This window comes from Gossypium raimondii, chromosome 2 (assembly GCF_025698545.1).
Source record: "Gossypium raimondii isolate GPD5lz chromosome 2, ASM2569854v1, whole genome shotgun sequence".
In the NCBI taxonomy this organism is placed as follows: Eukaryota; Viridiplantae; Streptophyta; class Magnoliopsida; order Malvales; family Malvaceae; genus Gossypium; species Gossypium raimondii.
Genome location: NC_068566.1, coordinates 45,519,309 through 45,540,523, shown reverse-complemented (window position 1 = coordinate 45,540,523; position 21,215 = coordinate 45,519,309). Strand labels below are relative to the sequence as shown.

The following is a 21,215-nucleotide window of genomic DNA, read 5'->3' as shown; positions in this document are numbered from 1 at the left end:
ATAAGTATTAATTTTATGTTAGAAAATTCTTTGATAAATTAGTAAATATAAGCATTGAATATAATTATGTTGTTTGATAAAATTAAATATTAATTTTTGAAAATTATTTATTTTTATTTTTAATTTTATTAATATAATAATTTATATTATTTTGAATAGTTTTGGATGAGAGATAAATATGTTAATTTGAATATCTCATTTAAAAAAATGATAATTTCTTTCAATTTTTAATAAAATAAAATCAACTTAATATTTTCTACTAAGTGATAATTAAGTAGCTATTTACCTACTTACCTTATTAACATTTTTTGTTGAAAATTTTATATAAATTAAAAACTAAAATGATTGTCAAACATACATTAAATAACTTTTTCCTTTATCAATTTTTTAATTTTAAACTAAATAAATATTTATTTTAAATAAAATTAAATTTAAGTTTGGATTTATATAAATAATAGTGTATCCACATTTATTATATGAGTGAAAAACAAAAATAATATAAAAACTATTTAACTAATAATTTTTTCTTAAAATGATTATTGATAAATAAATAATATAGATAATTATTTTTGGGGAGGACTCACTTACACAATGTAAAAATTAAAGTAGTTTTATATACTTCCATAACTATTTATATGATCAATATTGACGATCCAAATGCTATATTTCATGGTCTATTTATATAGATCATGCATGTTAAATTGATATAAATTTGAAACTTCTAACTATTTATATATTTTATGTAAAAAGAATCTAATCGTTGAATATATATTAATATATAAAGTATTTCAGATCGATATGATCTGGATGTCGATCTGTTTGAAAATTTACATGCATGAAAAATACAACTATATTGATAAATTCAGCAGCTAGATCGTTAAAAAATTAATCATATAAATAGTTACAGAAGTCTGTAAAACTATTTTAGTTTTTACACTGTGTAAGTGGATCCCTCCCTTTATTTTTATTTTTTTTGTAATCAAAGTATCATTCATATCTATTTTATGGTCCATATGCAAACTAAAGCTTTCAGGGTTCGTGGCACCTCCTCCTAATAAAGTTGCCTTCAATGTTCAAACCTAAGTTTTTTTTCTAGAAGTGCAATGTGTCTTATTATTACACTCAAAACTTATTCGTAAATACAAATAATTATTAATAAAAAATAAAATGAAAAAAGAATAGAGCGCGATTTTAGATTTCCTTCTTTACAAATATTAAATTAGCCATACAATTTTTTTTGAATATTCTCATTATAGATTCCGATCATATATGCTTTTTTTGACACAATATCTAGAACTACTCATAGCTCATCCCCAACTCATAAATAGGAGGATAATGCGCTTCAGCACACTCGAACCCACGTCCTCCTGTATTGACAACCATGTACATATTAATCGAGTTAAGATTCAATCGGTAAATTAATAAAAAATTTATAAACATTGTATTGTTAGTTTATCATTTTTATTTCATAAGGTATAGATTCTATCCAACACCTCTAAACAACAACAAAAAAAGATGTACAAAATGAGTGGAATAGTAAGGTGATGATGCAAATAAGACCAAAATCAAATAAATTGAAATGTGTTGTGAGAAAAAAGAAGAAATAAAATGATGTTTAGGGACCCAACTGCCCTCTGCCCCTTTGGTTGTATGTGACCTACAAAATAGCATAACCTTCACGTGAGCACTTTGGGTTGTCTCTCATGTTTGCACTTATTATGCTTCATTATGGTTTCAAGGTCCCATTTACCAGCTTTTTTTACTCTATTTTTCTCCTAGAATTTTATGTCATTTTCAGCTTTATTTTCGTGCAAAGCTATTATATGGTAAAGTGAGGTATATAATTGGGTTTGTATTTAATACATTGATGTTGAAATTTATCATATTTCCATCTAATTTTATTGTAGTTGTTCATGATATTTTAATTTGTAGATTTACTTGTTGATTGAGTCTTAATTTGATTGGCATCGACATTTTTGTCAGTGTAGGTTCGAGTGCATTGAAGTGCATTTGTCTTTTATTTAAGGGTTGAGGAGGAGTTATGGGTAGTTCTCTTATATTAATGGTTAGGGGAGAGCAATTTTTTATTTAGCCAATTGGAGCGGGTCGATTTGTTTTGACCTTGATTTAATCAGTTAATTCAGTTGGTTGATCGAAAAAAACGATTTATCTTATATTATTTAAAATATATTTATATTCTATAATATATAATAACCATATAAGCCCAACCTAATACCCCTAAAGTCAACCCAATAAACCAAGGTTGATTAACAAAAAAAATCAACTGAATCAAAATCGGTTCAATTTAATCAATTTTCTCATGTTAAAGTCAATTAAATCGATTCGGAAAAAATGACCAAACCAACCGATTAAACCGATCACTCACTCCTAAATACGGTTGCAAAATGAGTTACGAAGGCCACAAAAACTCAATGTGTATGAAGGATTGGGTGGTTGTGACGCTTTAAGATCTCGCTGGATTGATCTAACAAAAACATCCTTAAAATGATATTATTTGTTTTGAAAAGAAATGGTGTTTTAGTTGTTAATCAATTGAATCGGTGCCCAATTGAGTCATGCTACCAGCTCAATTAAGGGTTTAATATGTAGTATAAATAGATATAAAGAAAACAATTACCATACATTCAATACGTGAGGTTGGTTTCAATGTTTAATTTGGTACTCAGATTGAATGACTTCTTGTAGCCCAATGAATGTTTGACACGTGCACTATAGTAAAAAAAATATATAGGTACTTGATTAAGACAAGAAAAGTTTAGGTACGAAATTGAATATTAAAGTCAAACTCAAATATTTATTTGAGACAAAACACCCCTCAAGTCCAAATTGTGATAATAATAAAACTTAAATACTAAATTAAACATTAAAACTGAACACAAAAATCAAATAATATATTAAACTAAAAAAACAAAGATTTAATCATGCACAGAAATTGAGAAATTATAAAGAAAAAGACTCAAAAAAAAAAAAGGACAAAATGGGTATGATACTTTGATGTCTTAGGTAAATCATGTGCCTTTTTTCTAGCTTAAATTAGAAGTTTCATATAATTATTCACTTTTTTATCCAAAAATCAATGTAGGGTTTTGGGAATTTTTGGTTTTTATTCAATTTAGTCCTTGATTTGATTGACAAGTTTTCTCAACTTCCCCTTATTGAAGCCAAAAAGGTTGTAATGTCCCCTAACTTTCTTGTGAGATGAACATTTGTTGATAGCTTAATCATTAGCCCCTAAAAAGCATGACATTGCTGCTTTGTTATACGCAATTCATGGTAAAGTTAAAGTAAATAATGAAATCAAATTTAGATTAAGGGTCCCCTCTCAAAATCAGATTTGGAAAGTCATGCACTTATCTGTTTAATTTTTGGAATTATTCATTTTTATTCTATTTTATTTTATTTAAAGTTAATATAAGTTCTAGCTGTGTATAAGCATGAGCTATTGAGGGATCAAATTCAAAATTGGTGTTACAGGCAAAGATAAATTTTTTGATAGAGGGACAAGATCGTTTTTTTCTTTAAAAGATCAAGATGTAAAAGCTACAAATTTGTTATTGAATTACTAATTTTTAGGAGGGCTCAATTTTTTTCCTTTTTGATTTCATTTAAGGAAGGAGCTAAAAGGGGTTAAATTGAATTATTTAGGTTTAAGAGGAGCTGAACCAATCATATTACCACTTCTTGGTCCGATTACTCTATCCGGTTCAAATCAAATAAATTATTAAATAATTAATAAAACTATTTTAAAAATAAAAAATTACAAAATTATAAAATCCGGTTCAACTGGTTTTTTTAGCCCAGTTCAATAGAGGCGAATTGTTATAACGGCCTATGAGCCCCCTAAAAATTTAGAGAAATTTTAATTTTTTTTAGAAAAATTTAACTAGGCCTCTCAAATTTTTTGAAATTTCTCATTAAAATTTTTTCTAAAGAAATTTTTGTTAAACTCTTAAAATTTTTGGAAATTTTACTAGGCCCAGAACTTAATCCCAAAATCCGCTATTGCAATTCAATCTGTACCGATTCGAGAGGTAATTGATTTTTTCCTTATTTCGGACAGTGTACTGACCAGTTCTTAATCCAATTGGTCAAATCGATCGATTCAATTTGGTTCTAAAAACATTACAACTAAACTATTTAACCAAGATGCTAGAAACAAATCTAGGGAGGGCAAGTAGGGGCTTAACCCCCAAGTTTTAGATAACCTTTTAACCACTTATAAGTGATAAAATTAGAAAAAAAATTTATGATTGGTCCAAAACTAAAAAAAATTTCATTTTAATCCTCACAAAAATTACACTTCAACCTAAAAAAAAAATTATAATTCAATCCCCACCTCTCTTAAAAAGTTGTATACAAGGGAATTGGACATTGATGAAAGTAGTAGTGCGGTGCATTAAAGGGGATGGACCCAATAAATCACTGCTGGTGGCTTAGCTTAAGAGCCATCCATTGCAACTTATCCACTTCGCCACTAATCGAATCATTAAAAAGAAACACTTGAAATTTTGGTTTCACTAACAACAGTACTCGCCATTGGTCTGAATGCATGTGTTTATATGCTTAGTGGGGTTGCACAGCATGGCCAAAAAGTAACATGACAAGTTCCAAGGTTGCAGTTACTGTTCCTTACGTTAAATTAAAGAAAACTCTTTCTAGCATCGATTTCATCAAAACATTAGTTTTGTCTGTAATTTATCATAATGCAAAGTTCATTATGCCAATTGTAACATTAAAAATATTTGGGTAAATTATATCCAAGATGACTAATTATTAGTAAGTTTACGTTTAGATCATTCAAATTCAAAAAATTACAAAACGGTTGAATTATTCAGAAGTCTGCATTGAAATCACTGAATTGTTAAAATTACTATTGTATAAGCTTCTCCGTTCTCACCTCCGCCACCAATTGAAAGGGTAAACTTTCTCTCCTCTTTTAAAATTTAGTTTTATTCATAAAACAGTTTTAAATTTTACCAATCTGCGAATCAAAATCCGAACATCTTTCTTCTCCGATCTCTGACACCAACTATCAAATCAGCTTGGATTTGAGATATGTTCTTCTGCTCATTAGTGGGTACTATTTTGCTATACCAATCATCATATCGTAGCTCGAAGCTTGTTAGTTGGACTTTAAAAAAAAAAACGGCTTAATAGTCTAGTAACTTAAATGAAAACATTTGAATAGTTCAGTAACTATTTTGTAACTTTTTGAAGTTGAATGACCTTGGTGTGGTTTACCCAAAATATTTCTATGTATTTGCAGACAGTGGAATCTGGTTGTTGGGGTGGAGTCTGCTGGGACTAACAAACAATGGTGAAAAGGCAGGCTTTTTTGAACCGAAGTGGCGTCTTTGTTGAAGGATGCTTTGCCTTTGGTTTCCGTCTCTGTGGGTACACTTCTATGTAGATATGTATTATTCACCGCCAACACATGATATGGCCAGCTTTAAAGCTAAATTAAAAGAAAAAGAAGATATGCAAAGCAACTCAATACAACCTAGATTTGTGAATTTTTATTTTAAAATAATTCGATTTCATCATAAAATTTCAACACTTTAACTTATCCGATTCAAGTTTGATTTGGTTCGAACTTAAAATTACCTAAAGAAATAATCTAAAATGATTTAAACTTGAAGTGACCAAAACTTAAAATGATCTAAATATATTACATGAAAATCTCGAGTTTCAAATTGAATGCTATAACCTAAAAGGACCCAAACGCAAAAAAAAAAAAAAAATCCTATCCAAAATAAGCTCAACCCAAATTGATTCAAAACTGACATACCTCAACCCACCACCCAATTTACAATTTTATAACATTTTTTAGTACATTTGCGATTGAGTTATACACGAAATAAATCATTGTCAACTCACACACCACAAATAAGATTATCATGTGATTCAAACTATTGTTTTCAGAACTGAAACGAATGGAAGATCGAGAGTTAGTAGGGTATCAATCATAAGTAAGAGGTTAAATCAATTGACTCATGAACTGATTGAACAATCAGACTAACCCGATCGAACTAAAATAACCATTTCAACTAATTTTCTTAATTTTTTAAAAAATTTTTAAAATATTTTTATTCAACCAAACAATTATAAAAACTGAGATTCAGAAGTAAACTTTGATTGAAACGTAGTATGTGAAATTTGGGAATAGATACCAGTATCACTGAGGTTCACATATAAGAAGTTAATTCTCTACCTAATCCTTCTTTTTTTGATCTTTTATCGATTGACTTTTCTTATCGAGTATAGAGCCAGCATTAATACAAGTTTACTGCAGTGAACAAATCGAGGAAACCAATTTCTCTTCGAATTTTATCGATGTATTAAATAACATTAGTTTACTTGTATGGTCAGTTGTCTTGTTGGTTGTCTCTCTTTCAATTTAATAATCGAAAATGTTAATTAATAAAGAAGAATATAAAGAGGAGAAGGTGGTGGTACTAAAAAAACCTACTCACTTAAATAAGCGAAGAGACGAAAAAGTAAGGAAACGAGGTAGAGAAGATTGTGAATACAAGAAAGGCAGAGTGCTGAGGATATTGCTTCGTGTTATTGATGGGAGAAAAGGTCTCTTGCACAGTAGTGCCACATCACTTTCAATTCCTAGACACGGTGATCATGTGGTCGGCTAGGTGGCAAGGTTGTCATACATGGGTTGTCTTCAAGTGTGGTACTGCTCTAATATTCTCCTTACTAAGGTAATATGTAGTTGTTATAGGAGTGTACTGACTAAAAGCAGGTGGACAATGTAAGGTGGAGCACCATTCGTAGGTGCTTCTCACGTAACCTCTCACGTGCCACGTGTCCAAACCAGGTGGGGTATAACAATACATAATCATCATTTGAGTCCAACCCCACTATAATAATCATCTCAACCTCGAAAAAAGGTTTTCCAAATAAGAACTCATCCATCGAAAGAATTATAACCAGAACCTATCGAAACCCTTCTGTTATATATGATGCATAAAAATCACATCATAAAAGATTTTGCTACCAAACAAATGATTGTCAAGATGCGACAGGACGTGACCTAATTACCCTACCACATCTTACTCCCACCTTCGAAATCTACTTGATTCTTTAATTTACTTGCTATGGCTCTCGACATTATCGTATGAACTACCCAAACTGTCCAACTTCAAACTCTACATCAATATAATCATTAACCTAATAAAAAGAAGAAGAAAAAAACCATCTAATAACTCAAGAACAACAAGACATATTAACCTAATAAAAAGGTTCATGAACTATTTGCTATCAAAATAAAATAATACCCCAAAAGTCATAAAAGAGTGCCATCTTCATCTTATTCAAACCTCCCACCTAACATATTAGAATGTAAACCAAAAGGCACGTGAATTATATTGTATTATATTATCATATAATATAAGGTGCTAAAGAATAATAGGATTTAATTTTGGTTGGTCCAATATTGTCCCATTTCATCATACAATATTAAAGACCTAAATCTTTGTCAAATTTATTAGAAGAGAGGTTTAACTAATTGACTTTGATTCCAAACCTAACAAACATATGAAAGAATCACGTCATAATTATCATTAAATAAATTCCATAATTATGCATGATAGCTACAAATAATGCATGGATAAAAAATTAATGCATTTGACATTTTTATATCATTGTATGATTATTAATATAAAAAACAATAAATGTTGGACATCAAGTAATTCAAATTGTACTATTTTGTTTTTTTTTTAAATATTTTTAAATAATAAACAAATTTTAGAAGCAAAAGCAATCTAAAAATCTCAATGGACAAGCCGGTTGAGTCTGAGCTCAATTGACATAGGTATTATTGTCAATGCAGGAGGATGTGGGTTTGAGTGCGTTGAAACGTATTATCCTCCTATTTCTGGGTTGGGGAGGGGTTATGGATAATTCTAGCCATTGTGTCAAAAAGAACAAAACATGGTAGCAATTTTTCGTATAATGATAAATTTAGCTCTTAATGTTTACATGTTTTATTAATTTGACTCTTAACTTTCCAAAAAGAGTCGAATTATTTTTTTAACAAAAATATTGATTAAAACATTGAATTTATATACCCGACAACAAGCATAACAATTCAAGTGTATTTCATGTTTTCTTTTTTTTAATGAACTTTTATAATTTTTGAATTGCAATTTTTTATTTTAAATTATTTATCGGCCGACATATAAGACAAATAATGTTATATAAGTATGAAGTAGACATAAACTATCACACAAGTTGTCACACCAACATCATTAAAAAATTAATATTTTAATCAACATTGACTTTTAAAAAATTTAATGGTCAAATTTAACTAAAAATAAGGATCAAATTAACAAAAAATAAAAAATAAACATTTTATTTAAAAATGGGAAATTTATATGATGCTGAAACGTATTTTTTGGGGGTTAAAATGTCATTTTCTAGTGATTTGAATACAAGTTTAGTTAATTAATTAATCATTAATTAGTGTGGCAATTGGCATTTACTAAATCTTTGGATTCTTATTTTGAGTAGTCCGTCGGCACCCAAACTTTGTAGTTTATTGCTACAGCCAATATTAATTGGCAAAATTTAACAAATGACATTAATGGGGTCAGCTATTATCATTATTTTCTAAATATTTATTACCATTTATATAATATTCAAAGACGAAAAGAAAATAGAATCCAATAAAATCCAATAACATTTATTACTAAAATAATTTTGAGATACATACACATTCAACCTACCAAAATTGAATATATTGCTCTTTCATTCAAATAATATAAAATTAAATTTTTAAAGGAATTAAACTACAATTTTATTATCTTGAGGACAAACTGTATTTTTACCATTAAATTAATTTATAATTTTAAAATTTTAAAGTGGCTAAAATGATATTTTACTTTCCCACTTAAACCTGATTAACCTAGAATTGTTGCAGTCATATATGCTACGAATTTCAACCTATAAATAGCCCTTAGTTACTCTAGGTTTTACACAACAAAAATTATTTAGATGGAGAGAATTTTGTTCTTTGTTTCGAAGTGTTTTTCTTGTGGTGGCTTCGAATTTTTCTTTTAATTCTCTCCATCTTTTGTACTCTCATTTATTATAATGAAATCTCCCTTTGCCTGTGGTTTTTCATCCTCTCCTGAGGAGTTTTTCCACGTAAAATTTGGGTGTTCAATCTTTTCGATTATTATTTTTTCACTTTGTTCATTGTTTAATCGGGTTTATCCCTTACATATCAGTATAAAGACTATTAATAACTAAATTAAAGTACAGAGATTAACTCCATAACTCGAACATAATAAAAACAACATAATTTAACTTAATGAAAAGAGTAGATGACATAAATACTAATAAACAAACAATGATGAAAATATAATACCCATACTTAATTTTTACACGATACATTTGTGTAAAATTCAAAGAGGAAGAAGAAAAGGATTGAATGCACATGTATCACATTGATGTAAGCATTTATTCAAAAAGCCTTGAAGGAAAAGGATGTTGAAAAGTGAAGTGTATTTTAACTACATTTTAATGTCCAATAATTCAAAATGTAGATAATCAAACATTTCCATTTCAAACCAATTTAACAAAAAATGGGTTAAGTGGATTGAGTCTTAGTTCGATTGGTATCAGTATTGTTGTCAGTGTAGGAGGACGTGGGTTCGAGTGAGATGAAACGCATTATCCTCCTATTTAAGGATTGGGGAGGGGCTAACATTGTATAAAAAAAGAACATATATGATTAAGTTAAAAGTTTAAAATGCATGTTTCCTAATTTACATCCTATCGTTGTATTTATTTTTACTAAAAAGGGAGAAAAGACAAAAATACCCTTACATTAATATTTATTTCTTTGTAAAAGTAATGATTTTTTAGTAATTTTTAACTAAATTGATGCCCGATTAACTTATGATACCAACTTAATATTGATCAAAAGTTTCATATTAACATAGTAAGTATAAAAAATAAATGTTTAATTCCACCAAACATCCCTAAATTATAAATCGTGTTTTAAAGTGGTATCTAAACTCAAGAAGAGTCTAATGAATATTCAAACTAAAGTATCATTTTAATTAAGATTTTTTGTCACTTTAGTCGTATCTTTGGCATTAAAAATCGATTTGGATCTGACGTGCAGGGGCAAAGGCAAGGGACAGGTAGTAACCTTGGTCCCCTCTAACATGGTAAATTTATTTCTTTAAATCCTTTACAATTTATAAAATTACAAATAAATATAATGATAGAATTATACCTCGACCCTCACAATATTTATTATTCAATTTTGACCCTTTAAATAATATTTTAGCTTCGCTCCTATTGACATAGTTCCTTATTTAATCACGTATAAATTAATAAATATTTTTAAACACGACAAAATCAAACTTATATTTAGTGCCAAAGTTGATGACTAGATTAACGGAAAATTTTAATTGGAGGACTCAATTGGAATATTTCAACTTTTAGTGGCTGATTTATAATTTAACTCATAGTTTTAGGACTTCTTTAAATTAACCCATAGTAAAATTTCTTGGATTTCGACTATGTAATTTCATTTTCGTCCATCAGGTCCGTATATTATATTTTATAGTTTTATCTTAACCGTATCCCAACTTATTAGGCTAATACAGTCAAAATCAATTAATATTTTTTATTTTTTCTTACAAACTACCCGTTTCACCCTCGTCCGAAACATGGAATATTTGCTACAACAAAACTGACACATGGGGGCATTAATGTCAAATTAATAACCTTTACTTACTGTTCCCTTTGCTCAAAACAAACAAACACATGTTTTCACCTAATACGTAATTAATTTTAATTAATCCTTGATTAAAAATTAATTTAATCACAGAGAAGCTTCTCCTTCAATTTTTTTCTCTTCCAAAATTTTCCCTTTTCTTATATTAAAAATAAAATACGTGCAATCTCTTTCCACCAGAGAGACTGTTACAACTTGCAAATGGCTCTGTGAGGGACAGAGAGAGGGAAAGAGCTCTTCTTTAGATCTGTTCTCTTTCAAGGCGTTTTTTGATTCTGAGTTCTAGGCTCGGTCTTTGACTCAGTTCCACTCGAATTGAACGAACTCGGTTCTGTTCAGTTGAACTCTATGTGTGGACTGCTGTAACTGGCTCTGTTTTCCCCGGTGCGTGCTTGCATTTTGGATTGGATTTCCGGCATTGGATCGAGAGATCGATTGAATGACGGCTTGCCAGCTGGATTTTCCGGACCTCAGGTGAGAGTCCGGGAATCCCGGCGATTTTTGCGGAGAAGATGTTTAAGTCGGCGAGATGGAGGAGCGACAAGAACAGGAGCAAAGCCGTCTTCAAGCTTCAGTTCCATGCAACTCAAGTACTCTCATTATTTCAAATTCTTTATCTTTCAGAATTTCGTATTCATCGAACATTTTCTTGTAAATTCATCTTTTTACTTTTTTTAGTAGCTTATTAGTCAGAAATTGCAGCTAAAACTGAAAAAAAAAAAAAAGAAATCGATTTGATTTTCTTGAAGCTGTTTGAGCTATTTTTCTCAGTTTAAATGATAAATATTTTAAATTTTTTTTCCAGTAATGTGATTGAATAAGTTTGAAGAATATTGAAATATTAATAGTTTTTTTCTGTGTGATTTAGGTTACGCAGTTGAATGTGCAAGCATTGATGATATCAGTGGTCCCTGGCGATGGAGGAAAACCGAGAACAAAGCTAGAAAAGGCGACGGTTCTAGACGGTAACTGTCGGTGGGAAAATCCAGTTTACGAGACCGTTAAATTTGCTCGGGATCCAAAGACTGGGAAGATCAATGAAAGAATCTACCATTTTATTATATCATCAGTAAGACATAAGTGTATACTTTTGATGAATTCATGTCTTGGATGTGTTGCATCTTTTTTTTTTTTTTTTTTGTTCCTTAAAATAATGGTGTAGTGAATATTTTATATGTTTGTTGTAGGGATTGGGAAAAGGAGGAGGTTTAGTTGGGGAAGCTTCAATTGATTTTGCTGCTTATGCTGATGCAATTAAAATTTCCACCGTTTCTCTTCCATTTAAGAATTCAAATTCTAAAGCAATTTTGCATGTTAGTATTCTCACTCTCACTCCCTCTGTTTCTCTCTCATATTTATATGCATCACGGATTACTTTTGGTTGGGATTTTTCTTTAATCTTTCCCCATTATTTATGTTGATTGATGTTTTGAAATTGAATTCAAACTGTTGGACCAGGTTTCAATTCAGAGGCTGCAGGAAAATGCTGATCAAAGGTAAAAGACTTGTCAATTCTTATTGAATTCTTGTAGTTATTGGATGTTATTTCAGAGCCTGGATCGTTTGTTTTTAATGTTGACTTTTTTTTTTGATAATTATTACAGAGAGGTGGAAGAAATTGAAAATGCGAGCATTGAATCGCAAGATAGGAGCTTGAAGGTCGATGAAAACATTAAGAACGAATCCACTGAAGTAAGGCACTTATCATCATTTTCGGTTTTCTTGTTGCTGCTGTTAATATAAAAGTTAATTGAAAGTGGATTTGCATGTTTTACTTGTTTCTTTGTTTATCATCTGTCTGACAGGATGTGACTTTCAGCAAAATCACCCACAATGTTGAATTGCTTGGGAACTGTAGAGGATCCAGTGGATCTGATATTACCATTTCAAGTTCTGATAGCATCTCTGGACTTAATACTCCACAAGAACTTGGAATGAGAAACAACAACATCAACCAGGACCCTTATCTGTCATCTATGAATAGCACCTCAGTTATTCCTAAAGCAACATCAATTACTTCCACAGCAATCTACGAGGAATGGTCAGCAGGGTCTGATCTTGGAATGAGTACTGATGACTCAAACAGTTCTCAGGACACCTTTCCGCGAGAAATTTCCCAACATGGTTCAGATAATGAGATTGAAAAGCTCAAGAATGAGATCATTTCTTTGTCCAGACAAGTGGATGTGTCGGATTTGGAATTACAGGCTCTTAGGAAACGAATTGTAAAGGAGAGCAAAAGGGGGCAGGATCTCTCGAGGGAAGTTGTTACTTTGAAAGGAGAGAGAGATGCACTCAAATTAGAGTGCAAGAAGCTGAAAGTCTGTGAGAAGCGAATGGATGATGCAAAAGTGAAAAGCAGGCTGCAGATTGAGAGTGGGGACCCCTGGGTTCTTGTTGAAGAAATCAGACAAGAGTTGAATCATGAGAAGGCATTGAATTCCAGTCTTCAGTTACAAATGCAGAAGACGCAGGAGTCAAATGCTGAGTTAATTCTTGCTGTACACAACTTAGAAGAAATGCTGGATGCGAAGAATATGGAGGCATCCAATCCACCCAATAACAAATCAGGATCCCATGTCAGTGCTGAAGAATTGAGAGTAATCATCTCAGGAAATCACACAGATGACGATGATGATGACGAGCAGAAGGAATTGGAACAACTCGTTAAAGAATATAGAGACACCAAGGAAACCTCTGTACTTGAACAAAAGATCATGGACCTTCACAGAGAGATGGAGGTCTACAAGAGAGATAAAGATGATCTTGAGGCACAAATGGAGCAGCTAGCACTTGACTATGAGATACTGAAGCAGGAAAATCACAACATCTCCTACAAACTAGAGCAAAGCCAACTGCAAGATCAACTAAATATGCAGTACGATTGCCCATCTTCCTTTGCTAACATAAATGAACTCGAGGCCCGAATAGAGTGCTTGGAAAGTGAACTCAACAAGAAGTCAAAAGAATCCTCTGACTCTTTAACTACCATAAACGAACTAGAAACCCACATCAACAGCTTGGAGGAAGAGTTAGAGAAACAGGCACAAGTATATGAAATGGATCTAGAATCTATCATACAAGCCAAAGTTGAGCAGGAGCAAAGAGCTATCCGAGCAGAGGAAGCCTTGCGAATGACAAGATGGAAGAATGCTAATACAGCTGAAAGTCTGCAGGAGGAATTTAGAAGGCTCTCTATGCAGATGGCCTTTACATCTGATGCAAATCAAAAGGTGGCTACAAAAGCTCTGACTGAAGCTAGTGAACTACGCTTGCAGAAAAATGAGCTGGAAGAACTACTCAAGAAAGCTAACGAAGAGCTGCAATCAGTTAAGGAGGATTATCAGGCAAAACTCTGTTACTTTTTTAATCAAGTGAATTTAAAATCAAATCAGATAGTGCAGATGTTGAAGGAAATTGATGATAAATCAAAGCAGCTTGAACATCAAAAGAAGCATGAAGAAGAAGTTAGTGGGACTTTTTCCCAAGAGATCCAGAACCTAAAAGCTGAGATTGACAAGCTGACTACAGAAAATAAATGCCTTCGTGAACAAGCTCAACAGACAGAAAAGTTGACACTGGAGTTGGATCACATCAAAGCATTTGCTGAAGAAATTGAAGTGCAGAATCAAAGAGGAAATTTAGAAAGAAATGAGCTGGTGAGTACAATTGCTTTGATGAGGGTTGAGAAAGAAGCTGCAGCTGAATCCTTGCAATCAGAGCTGGACACCCTCAAAAAACAATGCACTGAATTGAAGTGGTCGGTGTATGAGGTTGAAGTAGAGAAAGAAAAACTCAGAAAGCAAGTAGTTGAATTAAAGGATGACCTTAAGAAGAAGGAAGATGCTGTTACTACCATGGAAAAGAAGCTGAAAGAGAGCAATGAAAGAGCGGCAGTTTCTGATGGAACAAAAACACCATTAGAAGACGATAAATCTGCCATGGTTCCTCTCAGTCCTATAGAGGTTGCAAGCCTAAGGGAGAAAGTAATGCTGCTTGAGGTAAATTTTCACATTCGAGTTTTATTTAAAATCCTCTTTGGAACAGTTTGTTGCACACGGTTCATCTTTTTTTCTGGAGCAGAGTATGAAAAAGGAGAATTTGTGTTCATATGATTCATATTTTCCTCATGGCAGGGACAAATAAAGTCAAAGGAAACTGCTTTAGAAACGTCAACAAATGTCTTCTTGGAAATGGAGAAGGATCTTCAGAAGAAAATTGATGAGTTAGAAAGCAGAGTAGAAGAACTCAGTGAGCGCAGCACCAGTTTCTGCAAATGCCAACTCCAAAAGGTCAGAAACATTATACCATGATTGTTAAGAAGATACAAAAGAACTCATTTTTAAGGGGAATTCTCTAATATTAATGAACAATAATTTGAAGGTCATTATATCCAGCTTTGACTTATATTTTGTTCTAAATATATAAAAATGCAGGTGTGTAAATATTCCGAGGATACATCAAATGACATTATATCAATGCCTTTTGCGAAAAGGTAAGACTTGGAAGATATAAAACTCTATTTTCTGACTCTGTTCTTTTTGTACCTTTTTCCACTATTCTTCCTTGTACTAGTTAGTTGAGGGAATAAATACCAAGAAGAGTATTAAAGAAACCAAAGAAAAGAGAAAGTGACTAACAATTACTTCTATTGATATCTTATCCGCAGCAAGTATGACAGTTTGTCAGAGAAAGAACAGTCTATTGTCGATAAAGACGGTAACCAAGATGAATTGATAGCTGAACTAGAATCATTAAGAGAAAGAAACAAATCAATGGAAAATGAATTGAAGGATATGCAAGAACGATATTCCGAGATAAGCCTCAAATTCGCGGAGGTAGAAGGTGCACGACAACAGCTTGTGATGACTGTACGTACCCTAAAAAATACCAAGAGGAGCTGAAACTTAAAAAGGTAAAATCTTCCTATACAAAAAAAAAATGGAACGTAAAATTGAACTAGTAGCTTGGTGTGCCCGCACGGAAAAATTTAGGTGGTGACAGTTCCTATTTTGAGTGAATAAATTAAATTGTACAAAAAAAAAAATGGACAGTTCCTTTTTAGTTTCCAAATGTAGGTAAGTTTTCCTTTGATTATTCAGGTTTGAGTTTTGTTCTATCCCATATTTTCTTTTTTGTTATCATGGTAACAATCTCCATTAATATAATTATTTCATTTTTTGATAAAATAATAGACCCTAAAGAAAAACCTCTTGGTGGGCCAAGTTTAGAAAGATATCTTGTTTCTATTCAAGAACAGGTTCACATTATTGGATTTTGTACATAAAACTGTGAAGAAGTCTATATGGGTCTTTTTTCGGAATTGTGGGAATTTCAATGTTTTTAGAATTAAATTTATGGTTAAACTAGTCAGGTGATCGGTGCCCAGTCCAGTCCAATTAGTTCATCTGATTCTCAATTCGATGGTTGATCGTACCAATTCGTGGATGAATTGGGTTGTCTTGCTTTAGACCTGATTCGACCAATCGGTCCAGTTTAGTTTCAACAACTAGTTTTTATTTTTAGGTTTTTTTTTGGGGTTAAGATTCTGGTAGGCTTTGGGCACTTATGTTTTTCAAATCACTAGTTTTTAAATGTGGGTCCTGAGCTTGGTTTGTTTAATTTTGATAGGCCACTAAATGCTTGGGTCACGAAATTTGTACAAGCCGGTTCGTCAGAGCCAGGCCTAGCCATCAGGCTCCACGTTTCCCAAACTTTCAGTTTTCCAACTTTACCCATGGGATTTTACATGGAGTAGAAAAGTTGCTGAAAATTACCTCTTTACTTATAAATTATAAAGGCTAAAAGTTCGGGGAGGGGTTGAGGACTCCGTCAATCCTTCTAGCACCGCCTCTGATTTGAAATTTGGCCACCAAAATTAAAGATACCTTTAGATGGATGATGAGATCAATTTTGATGAATAGTGAAATTCGAGTATTGTAGCAGTGAGGTAGAAACAATAATGATGTGTTTAGGTTGGAATGTAGTTGAAGCGGTGATGGAAAAATAGGAAAAAGAAATGCATTAGATTAAAAAGGGTACATAAAAATAAAAAAATTAAGAATTTTAATAAAATTATTTAAAATACATAAATGTATAATATACAAGACATAATATATCAGTTTGTGAATGAAAACCAGAACTCGATTTTACCCATTTGAGTTGTTTCTCAAAAAGTTTCTCAAAGTTTCTCAAAACTTTTAAGTTTACAAAATTTAATTTTTAAGTTTCCAAATTTTCAAATTAAGTTTTCAAACTTAAGCTTTCAAATTACAAATATATCATTACCAATTCGATCTTCAGATCCTTGGGATTTACTGGTATCAGAGCCAAGGAGGACCAGGTATTTCTAAGTTTAAGAAAATATTCAATTTGTTTTCAATATTTCTGAGTTCTGGTTTAACTATCTTCATTAATGTATTATTATTTTTCTGAGAATTGATACAGTGTCCAGTTAGCCATGGGTTAGGCGTGTCAAGGACTAAGTATCCCTGTAAGCAATTTAATTAATTCAGAGATTCAAATAGTAGAACCCCCTATAGGAAATAAGAAAACAAAGCATGTTTCCTTTCCTTAGAAGAACCAATTCTTCTGCTAGCTTTGTTTCTAATCAATCCCAAGAATCTGACCAAACCTCAAACAACACTGTTAATGAACAAGAAGAACATTATGAAAATATTCCCCAAAGATTTGATAATTGGACTCTTCCAAGAGTTCCAACAAACCAAGTTTACAAAAAAACAACTGTTGAAAATTTAAATGCTTTTTGCAGTTATGTTATAAAAACAAAAGAAATGAGTTTACCTATTCAAAAAGAATATGAAACAATCCAATTATTAGATAAAGTCGTCATTAATAAACTCAAAGAACAAAGATACAAATACATCCATTTTGGATTAGTCCAGGTTGGGGTCAAACCTCTTAGTGTTGAACCCACTAAAAATACTTCAATATTAGTAGTCTTAAGAGACCAAAGACACATCATGTTTAATGACTCATTATTAGGAACTATAGAAACAAGCCTATGTACAGGCTCAATACATTTTAATTGTTATCCAAATTTTATGGTTTCTTTGATTGATAAAAATATTTTACAATCTTTGACACTCCAAATACATACCCATAACTACAAAATGCTTCCTGGTACAGAAGTATTAACTTTGGCTTATAGACTCCATTTCAAAGCTATGTATTCTGTAGTTAATACCAAGGCTCTATTCCAAAGCCCAAAAGGAGAAACCCTCTTAATAGAGACATGCACCACAAGATCTCATACCACAATCCCCAGAACAATACAATGGCATGAGATAAACTTTCTTGATAAGTGGAAACTTGAAGGTGCTACAGACCCTGTGGCACCAACCCCCATAAGAAACACTTCATTAAGTGAAATTTCTCAGCACCAAGATGGCACAGTTGAATTAAAATTCAATAGGCCACAAAGAATGCCTCCAAGACACTCCTTCAAAATAGGAAGTACCAGCACAGCTTTTAGGAGGCTAAATATAGAAGAAGAGTCAAATCCAGAAACACAAACAGTAGATTTTAGGACAGCCAGAGCCTTTGTCTCTTCTATCCCAACAACATTTAGGACCAATTAACAAGGAATAGATAATTCCTCAAATATAGCTCAACCTATCTATGCCAGACAGGAAGAGAGTCCTCAAAATTCACCTAACATGTCACTAACTTATTCATCAATGACTAATAATGCAAGACAAAGAGAAAATTCAGAAATATTTGTTTTAGAAAAATTGTTTGAAATAAATAAAGAATGGTGTAGAAAGCACTTCTATTCCAACAAAAATAAGCAAAAAAGAGAAGATTACTTTAAAAATTATAATGATAAAAAGAAAGCATTCTTCAAGAATATTATGGATTTATGAATACTCATAAAGTCTATATAAAATTCTTTGAATGATTTGAAGAATATTATTTAGGATCTGTTAATATAATAAGGCATAATACTAGATGGCAGACTAATAAAGGAGAAATTGAATCTCAACATCCCCCTTTAATGGAGGTTCAATATCTTCATAAGAATATTGGAATAAAAGCAAACCCTTTAAGAATGAGAGCTCCTGATGCAGAACAAATCTCATCAAAAGATATCAAAATGATAGTAGAACAAAACAATTATACAAATATTAATCTTCATACAATAGGAAAACAATTAGATTATATTGAGACTCTGGTAGAAAGTCAACCAATCAAGAAAGAACCAGTAAAAGAGATAATCGAAAAAAGTTCCAAAGAACCAATATTCACACCTTATGAGATTCCAAAAGCTTTCCAAAAATCCCAAAATGATTTCTTAACAGAAATCCAAAATAGACTTAACGCTTTAGAAAACTACAAGTCTAGATTAATTGCCCCTAATACCCCAATACAAACCCAATATTCAGTAAATACATTACACCAATCCTCCCAATCTGACTCGGATCAGTCAGATGAACAACAAATTAACAAGATGGCTTGGAAAGAACCAAAAAGATTATATTATCCAAAAATCACTGCACCTGATCTTAACATAGAAGAAAAACCTGTTTTCCAAAATAAATACAATGCTAATACAATTTATGAATGGAATATAGATGAAATTTCTGAATACAATATTCTTAGTTTATTACAACAAATGACAATGGTTTCAAATGTTTATAAAACCCAAAATCAAAATGGATTAATCAATGATCATGCTATAGCTAATCTTTAAGTTGCTGGATTTAATGGTCAATTAAAAGGATGGTGGGATCATGCACTCACAAAAACCCAACAAGAAGAAATTTTAAAAGCAATAAAAAAAGATGACCAAGATAGAATTATTTTAGACGAACAAGGAAGATAAATCCAAGATGCAGTAGCAACTTTAATTTTCTCAATCTCTAAACACTTTATTGGAGATCCTTCTCATCTTAAAGATAGAAATTCAGAATTATTATCAAATTTAAAATGTAAAAAATTAACCGATTTTAAATGGTATAAAGATGTCTTTATAACTAGAGTCATGCAAAGATCTGATAACCAACAACCATTTTGGAAAGAAAATTTTCTAGCAGGACTTCCCACTTTATTAGGAGAAAAAGTTAGGAATCAGATAAGAGAAAATTACAAAGGTATTATTCCATATGAAAAGCTTACATATGGTGAACTAATTAGTTTCACCCAAAAAGAAGGATTAAAAATTTGTCAAGATTTAAAATTACAAAAACAACTCAAGAAAGAAATATATCAATGAAGAAAGGAATTAGGATCATTCGCCACCAATTTGACATCGAGGAATGAACACGCTTCTTCAAAAACATGTTACCTGAAAAGTCAAAAATAGGAAAAGAATATTTAGAATATTATAAAAACCTAAATATAAAAAATACGAAAATGGAAGAAACAACAAAAAGCAGAAAACAAAATTGATAAAACAATAAAATGTTATAGATGTGGAAAACAGGACATATCTCAAAATATTGTAAAATCAAAAGAAAATCAATAAAATTTAGAAGAAGTGATAGAACAAAAATTAAATGAAATCCTATTAGAAACAACTTCTTCGAAAATGATACATCTCTTCAAACAGATGAATTATAAATAGACGAATTACATACAACATCCAGTCTTCTAGAGATGAAAATGAACCTTCAATTAATATGCTAACTAGAGATCAAGAATTTATGATAGAAGTTATTGATAAAATTCAAGACCTAGAGCTTAAAAGAGAATACCTTTTGAAATTAAAATCCTCATTAAAAGATAAACCGAAAAAGAAAAAGAAATCATTTCTAGTCAATAAAAATGTATAATATACAAGACATAATATTTAATAAATATGAAAAATAAAACCAAGACAAATTACAAACTCGAATTACGGTTGGAAATAAAACAGATTAAATCAAAACTTTCTCAGCTTAAAATAGAACAACAAGAAATGAAAGAACAAATGAGGTCCTTAAAACACGAAACCTCAGAAAAAAGTTCATCGAAGCGAACTCGAACTCAAGAAAATACACAAGAATATATGATGGTTCTAATCAAGTATCTATTCAAAGATATTTAATAAAAATAAATATTGTCATAAATAATGAATTTCAATTAGAAACAATAGCCTTTTTTGATACAGGAGCGGACCAAAACTGCATTAGAGAAGGAATAATTCCAACAAAATATTATAATAAAACATCAGAATCTCTTAAGGCTGCAAATGGTAAAAAACTAAAAATTACTTACAAAATTCCAATGCGGAAATATCCAACAAAGGTATAAAATATCAAACATGTTTTTTAATGGTAAAAGATATTACCCAAGATGTCATATTAGGAACCCCATTCATATCCTTCTGAAACCTTATAAAGTAACAAATAATTCTATCTTCACTAAAGTTTTAAACACTAAGGTGGAATTTCCTTTTGTAGAAAAACCGAAAATAAGAAATCTCAAC

At 31.2% G+C, this 21,215-nt stretch overlaps 1 protein-coding gene across 1 annotated transcript; it reads left to right on the top strand.

Moving 5' to 3' along the window:
* Positions 1–10,952: 10,952 nt before the first annotated feature.
* On the top strand, positions 10,953–15,883 carry LOC105789135 (uncharacterized). The gene is made up of 9 exons (XM_012616382.2): positions 10,953–11,376; positions 11,655–11,855; positions 11,974–12,099; positions 12,245–12,282; positions 12,391–12,478; positions 12,592–14,787; positions 14,923–15,078; positions 15,223–15,281; positions 15,456–15,883. The coding sequence occupies exons 1-9, from the start codon at positions 11,299–11,301 to the stop codon at positions 15,688–15,690; spliced, it is 3,177 nt and encodes a 1,058-aa protein (XP_012471836.1). The 5' UTR covers positions 10,953–11,298; the 3' UTR covers positions 15,691–15,883.
* Positions 15,884–21,215: the final 5,332 nt, after the last annotated feature.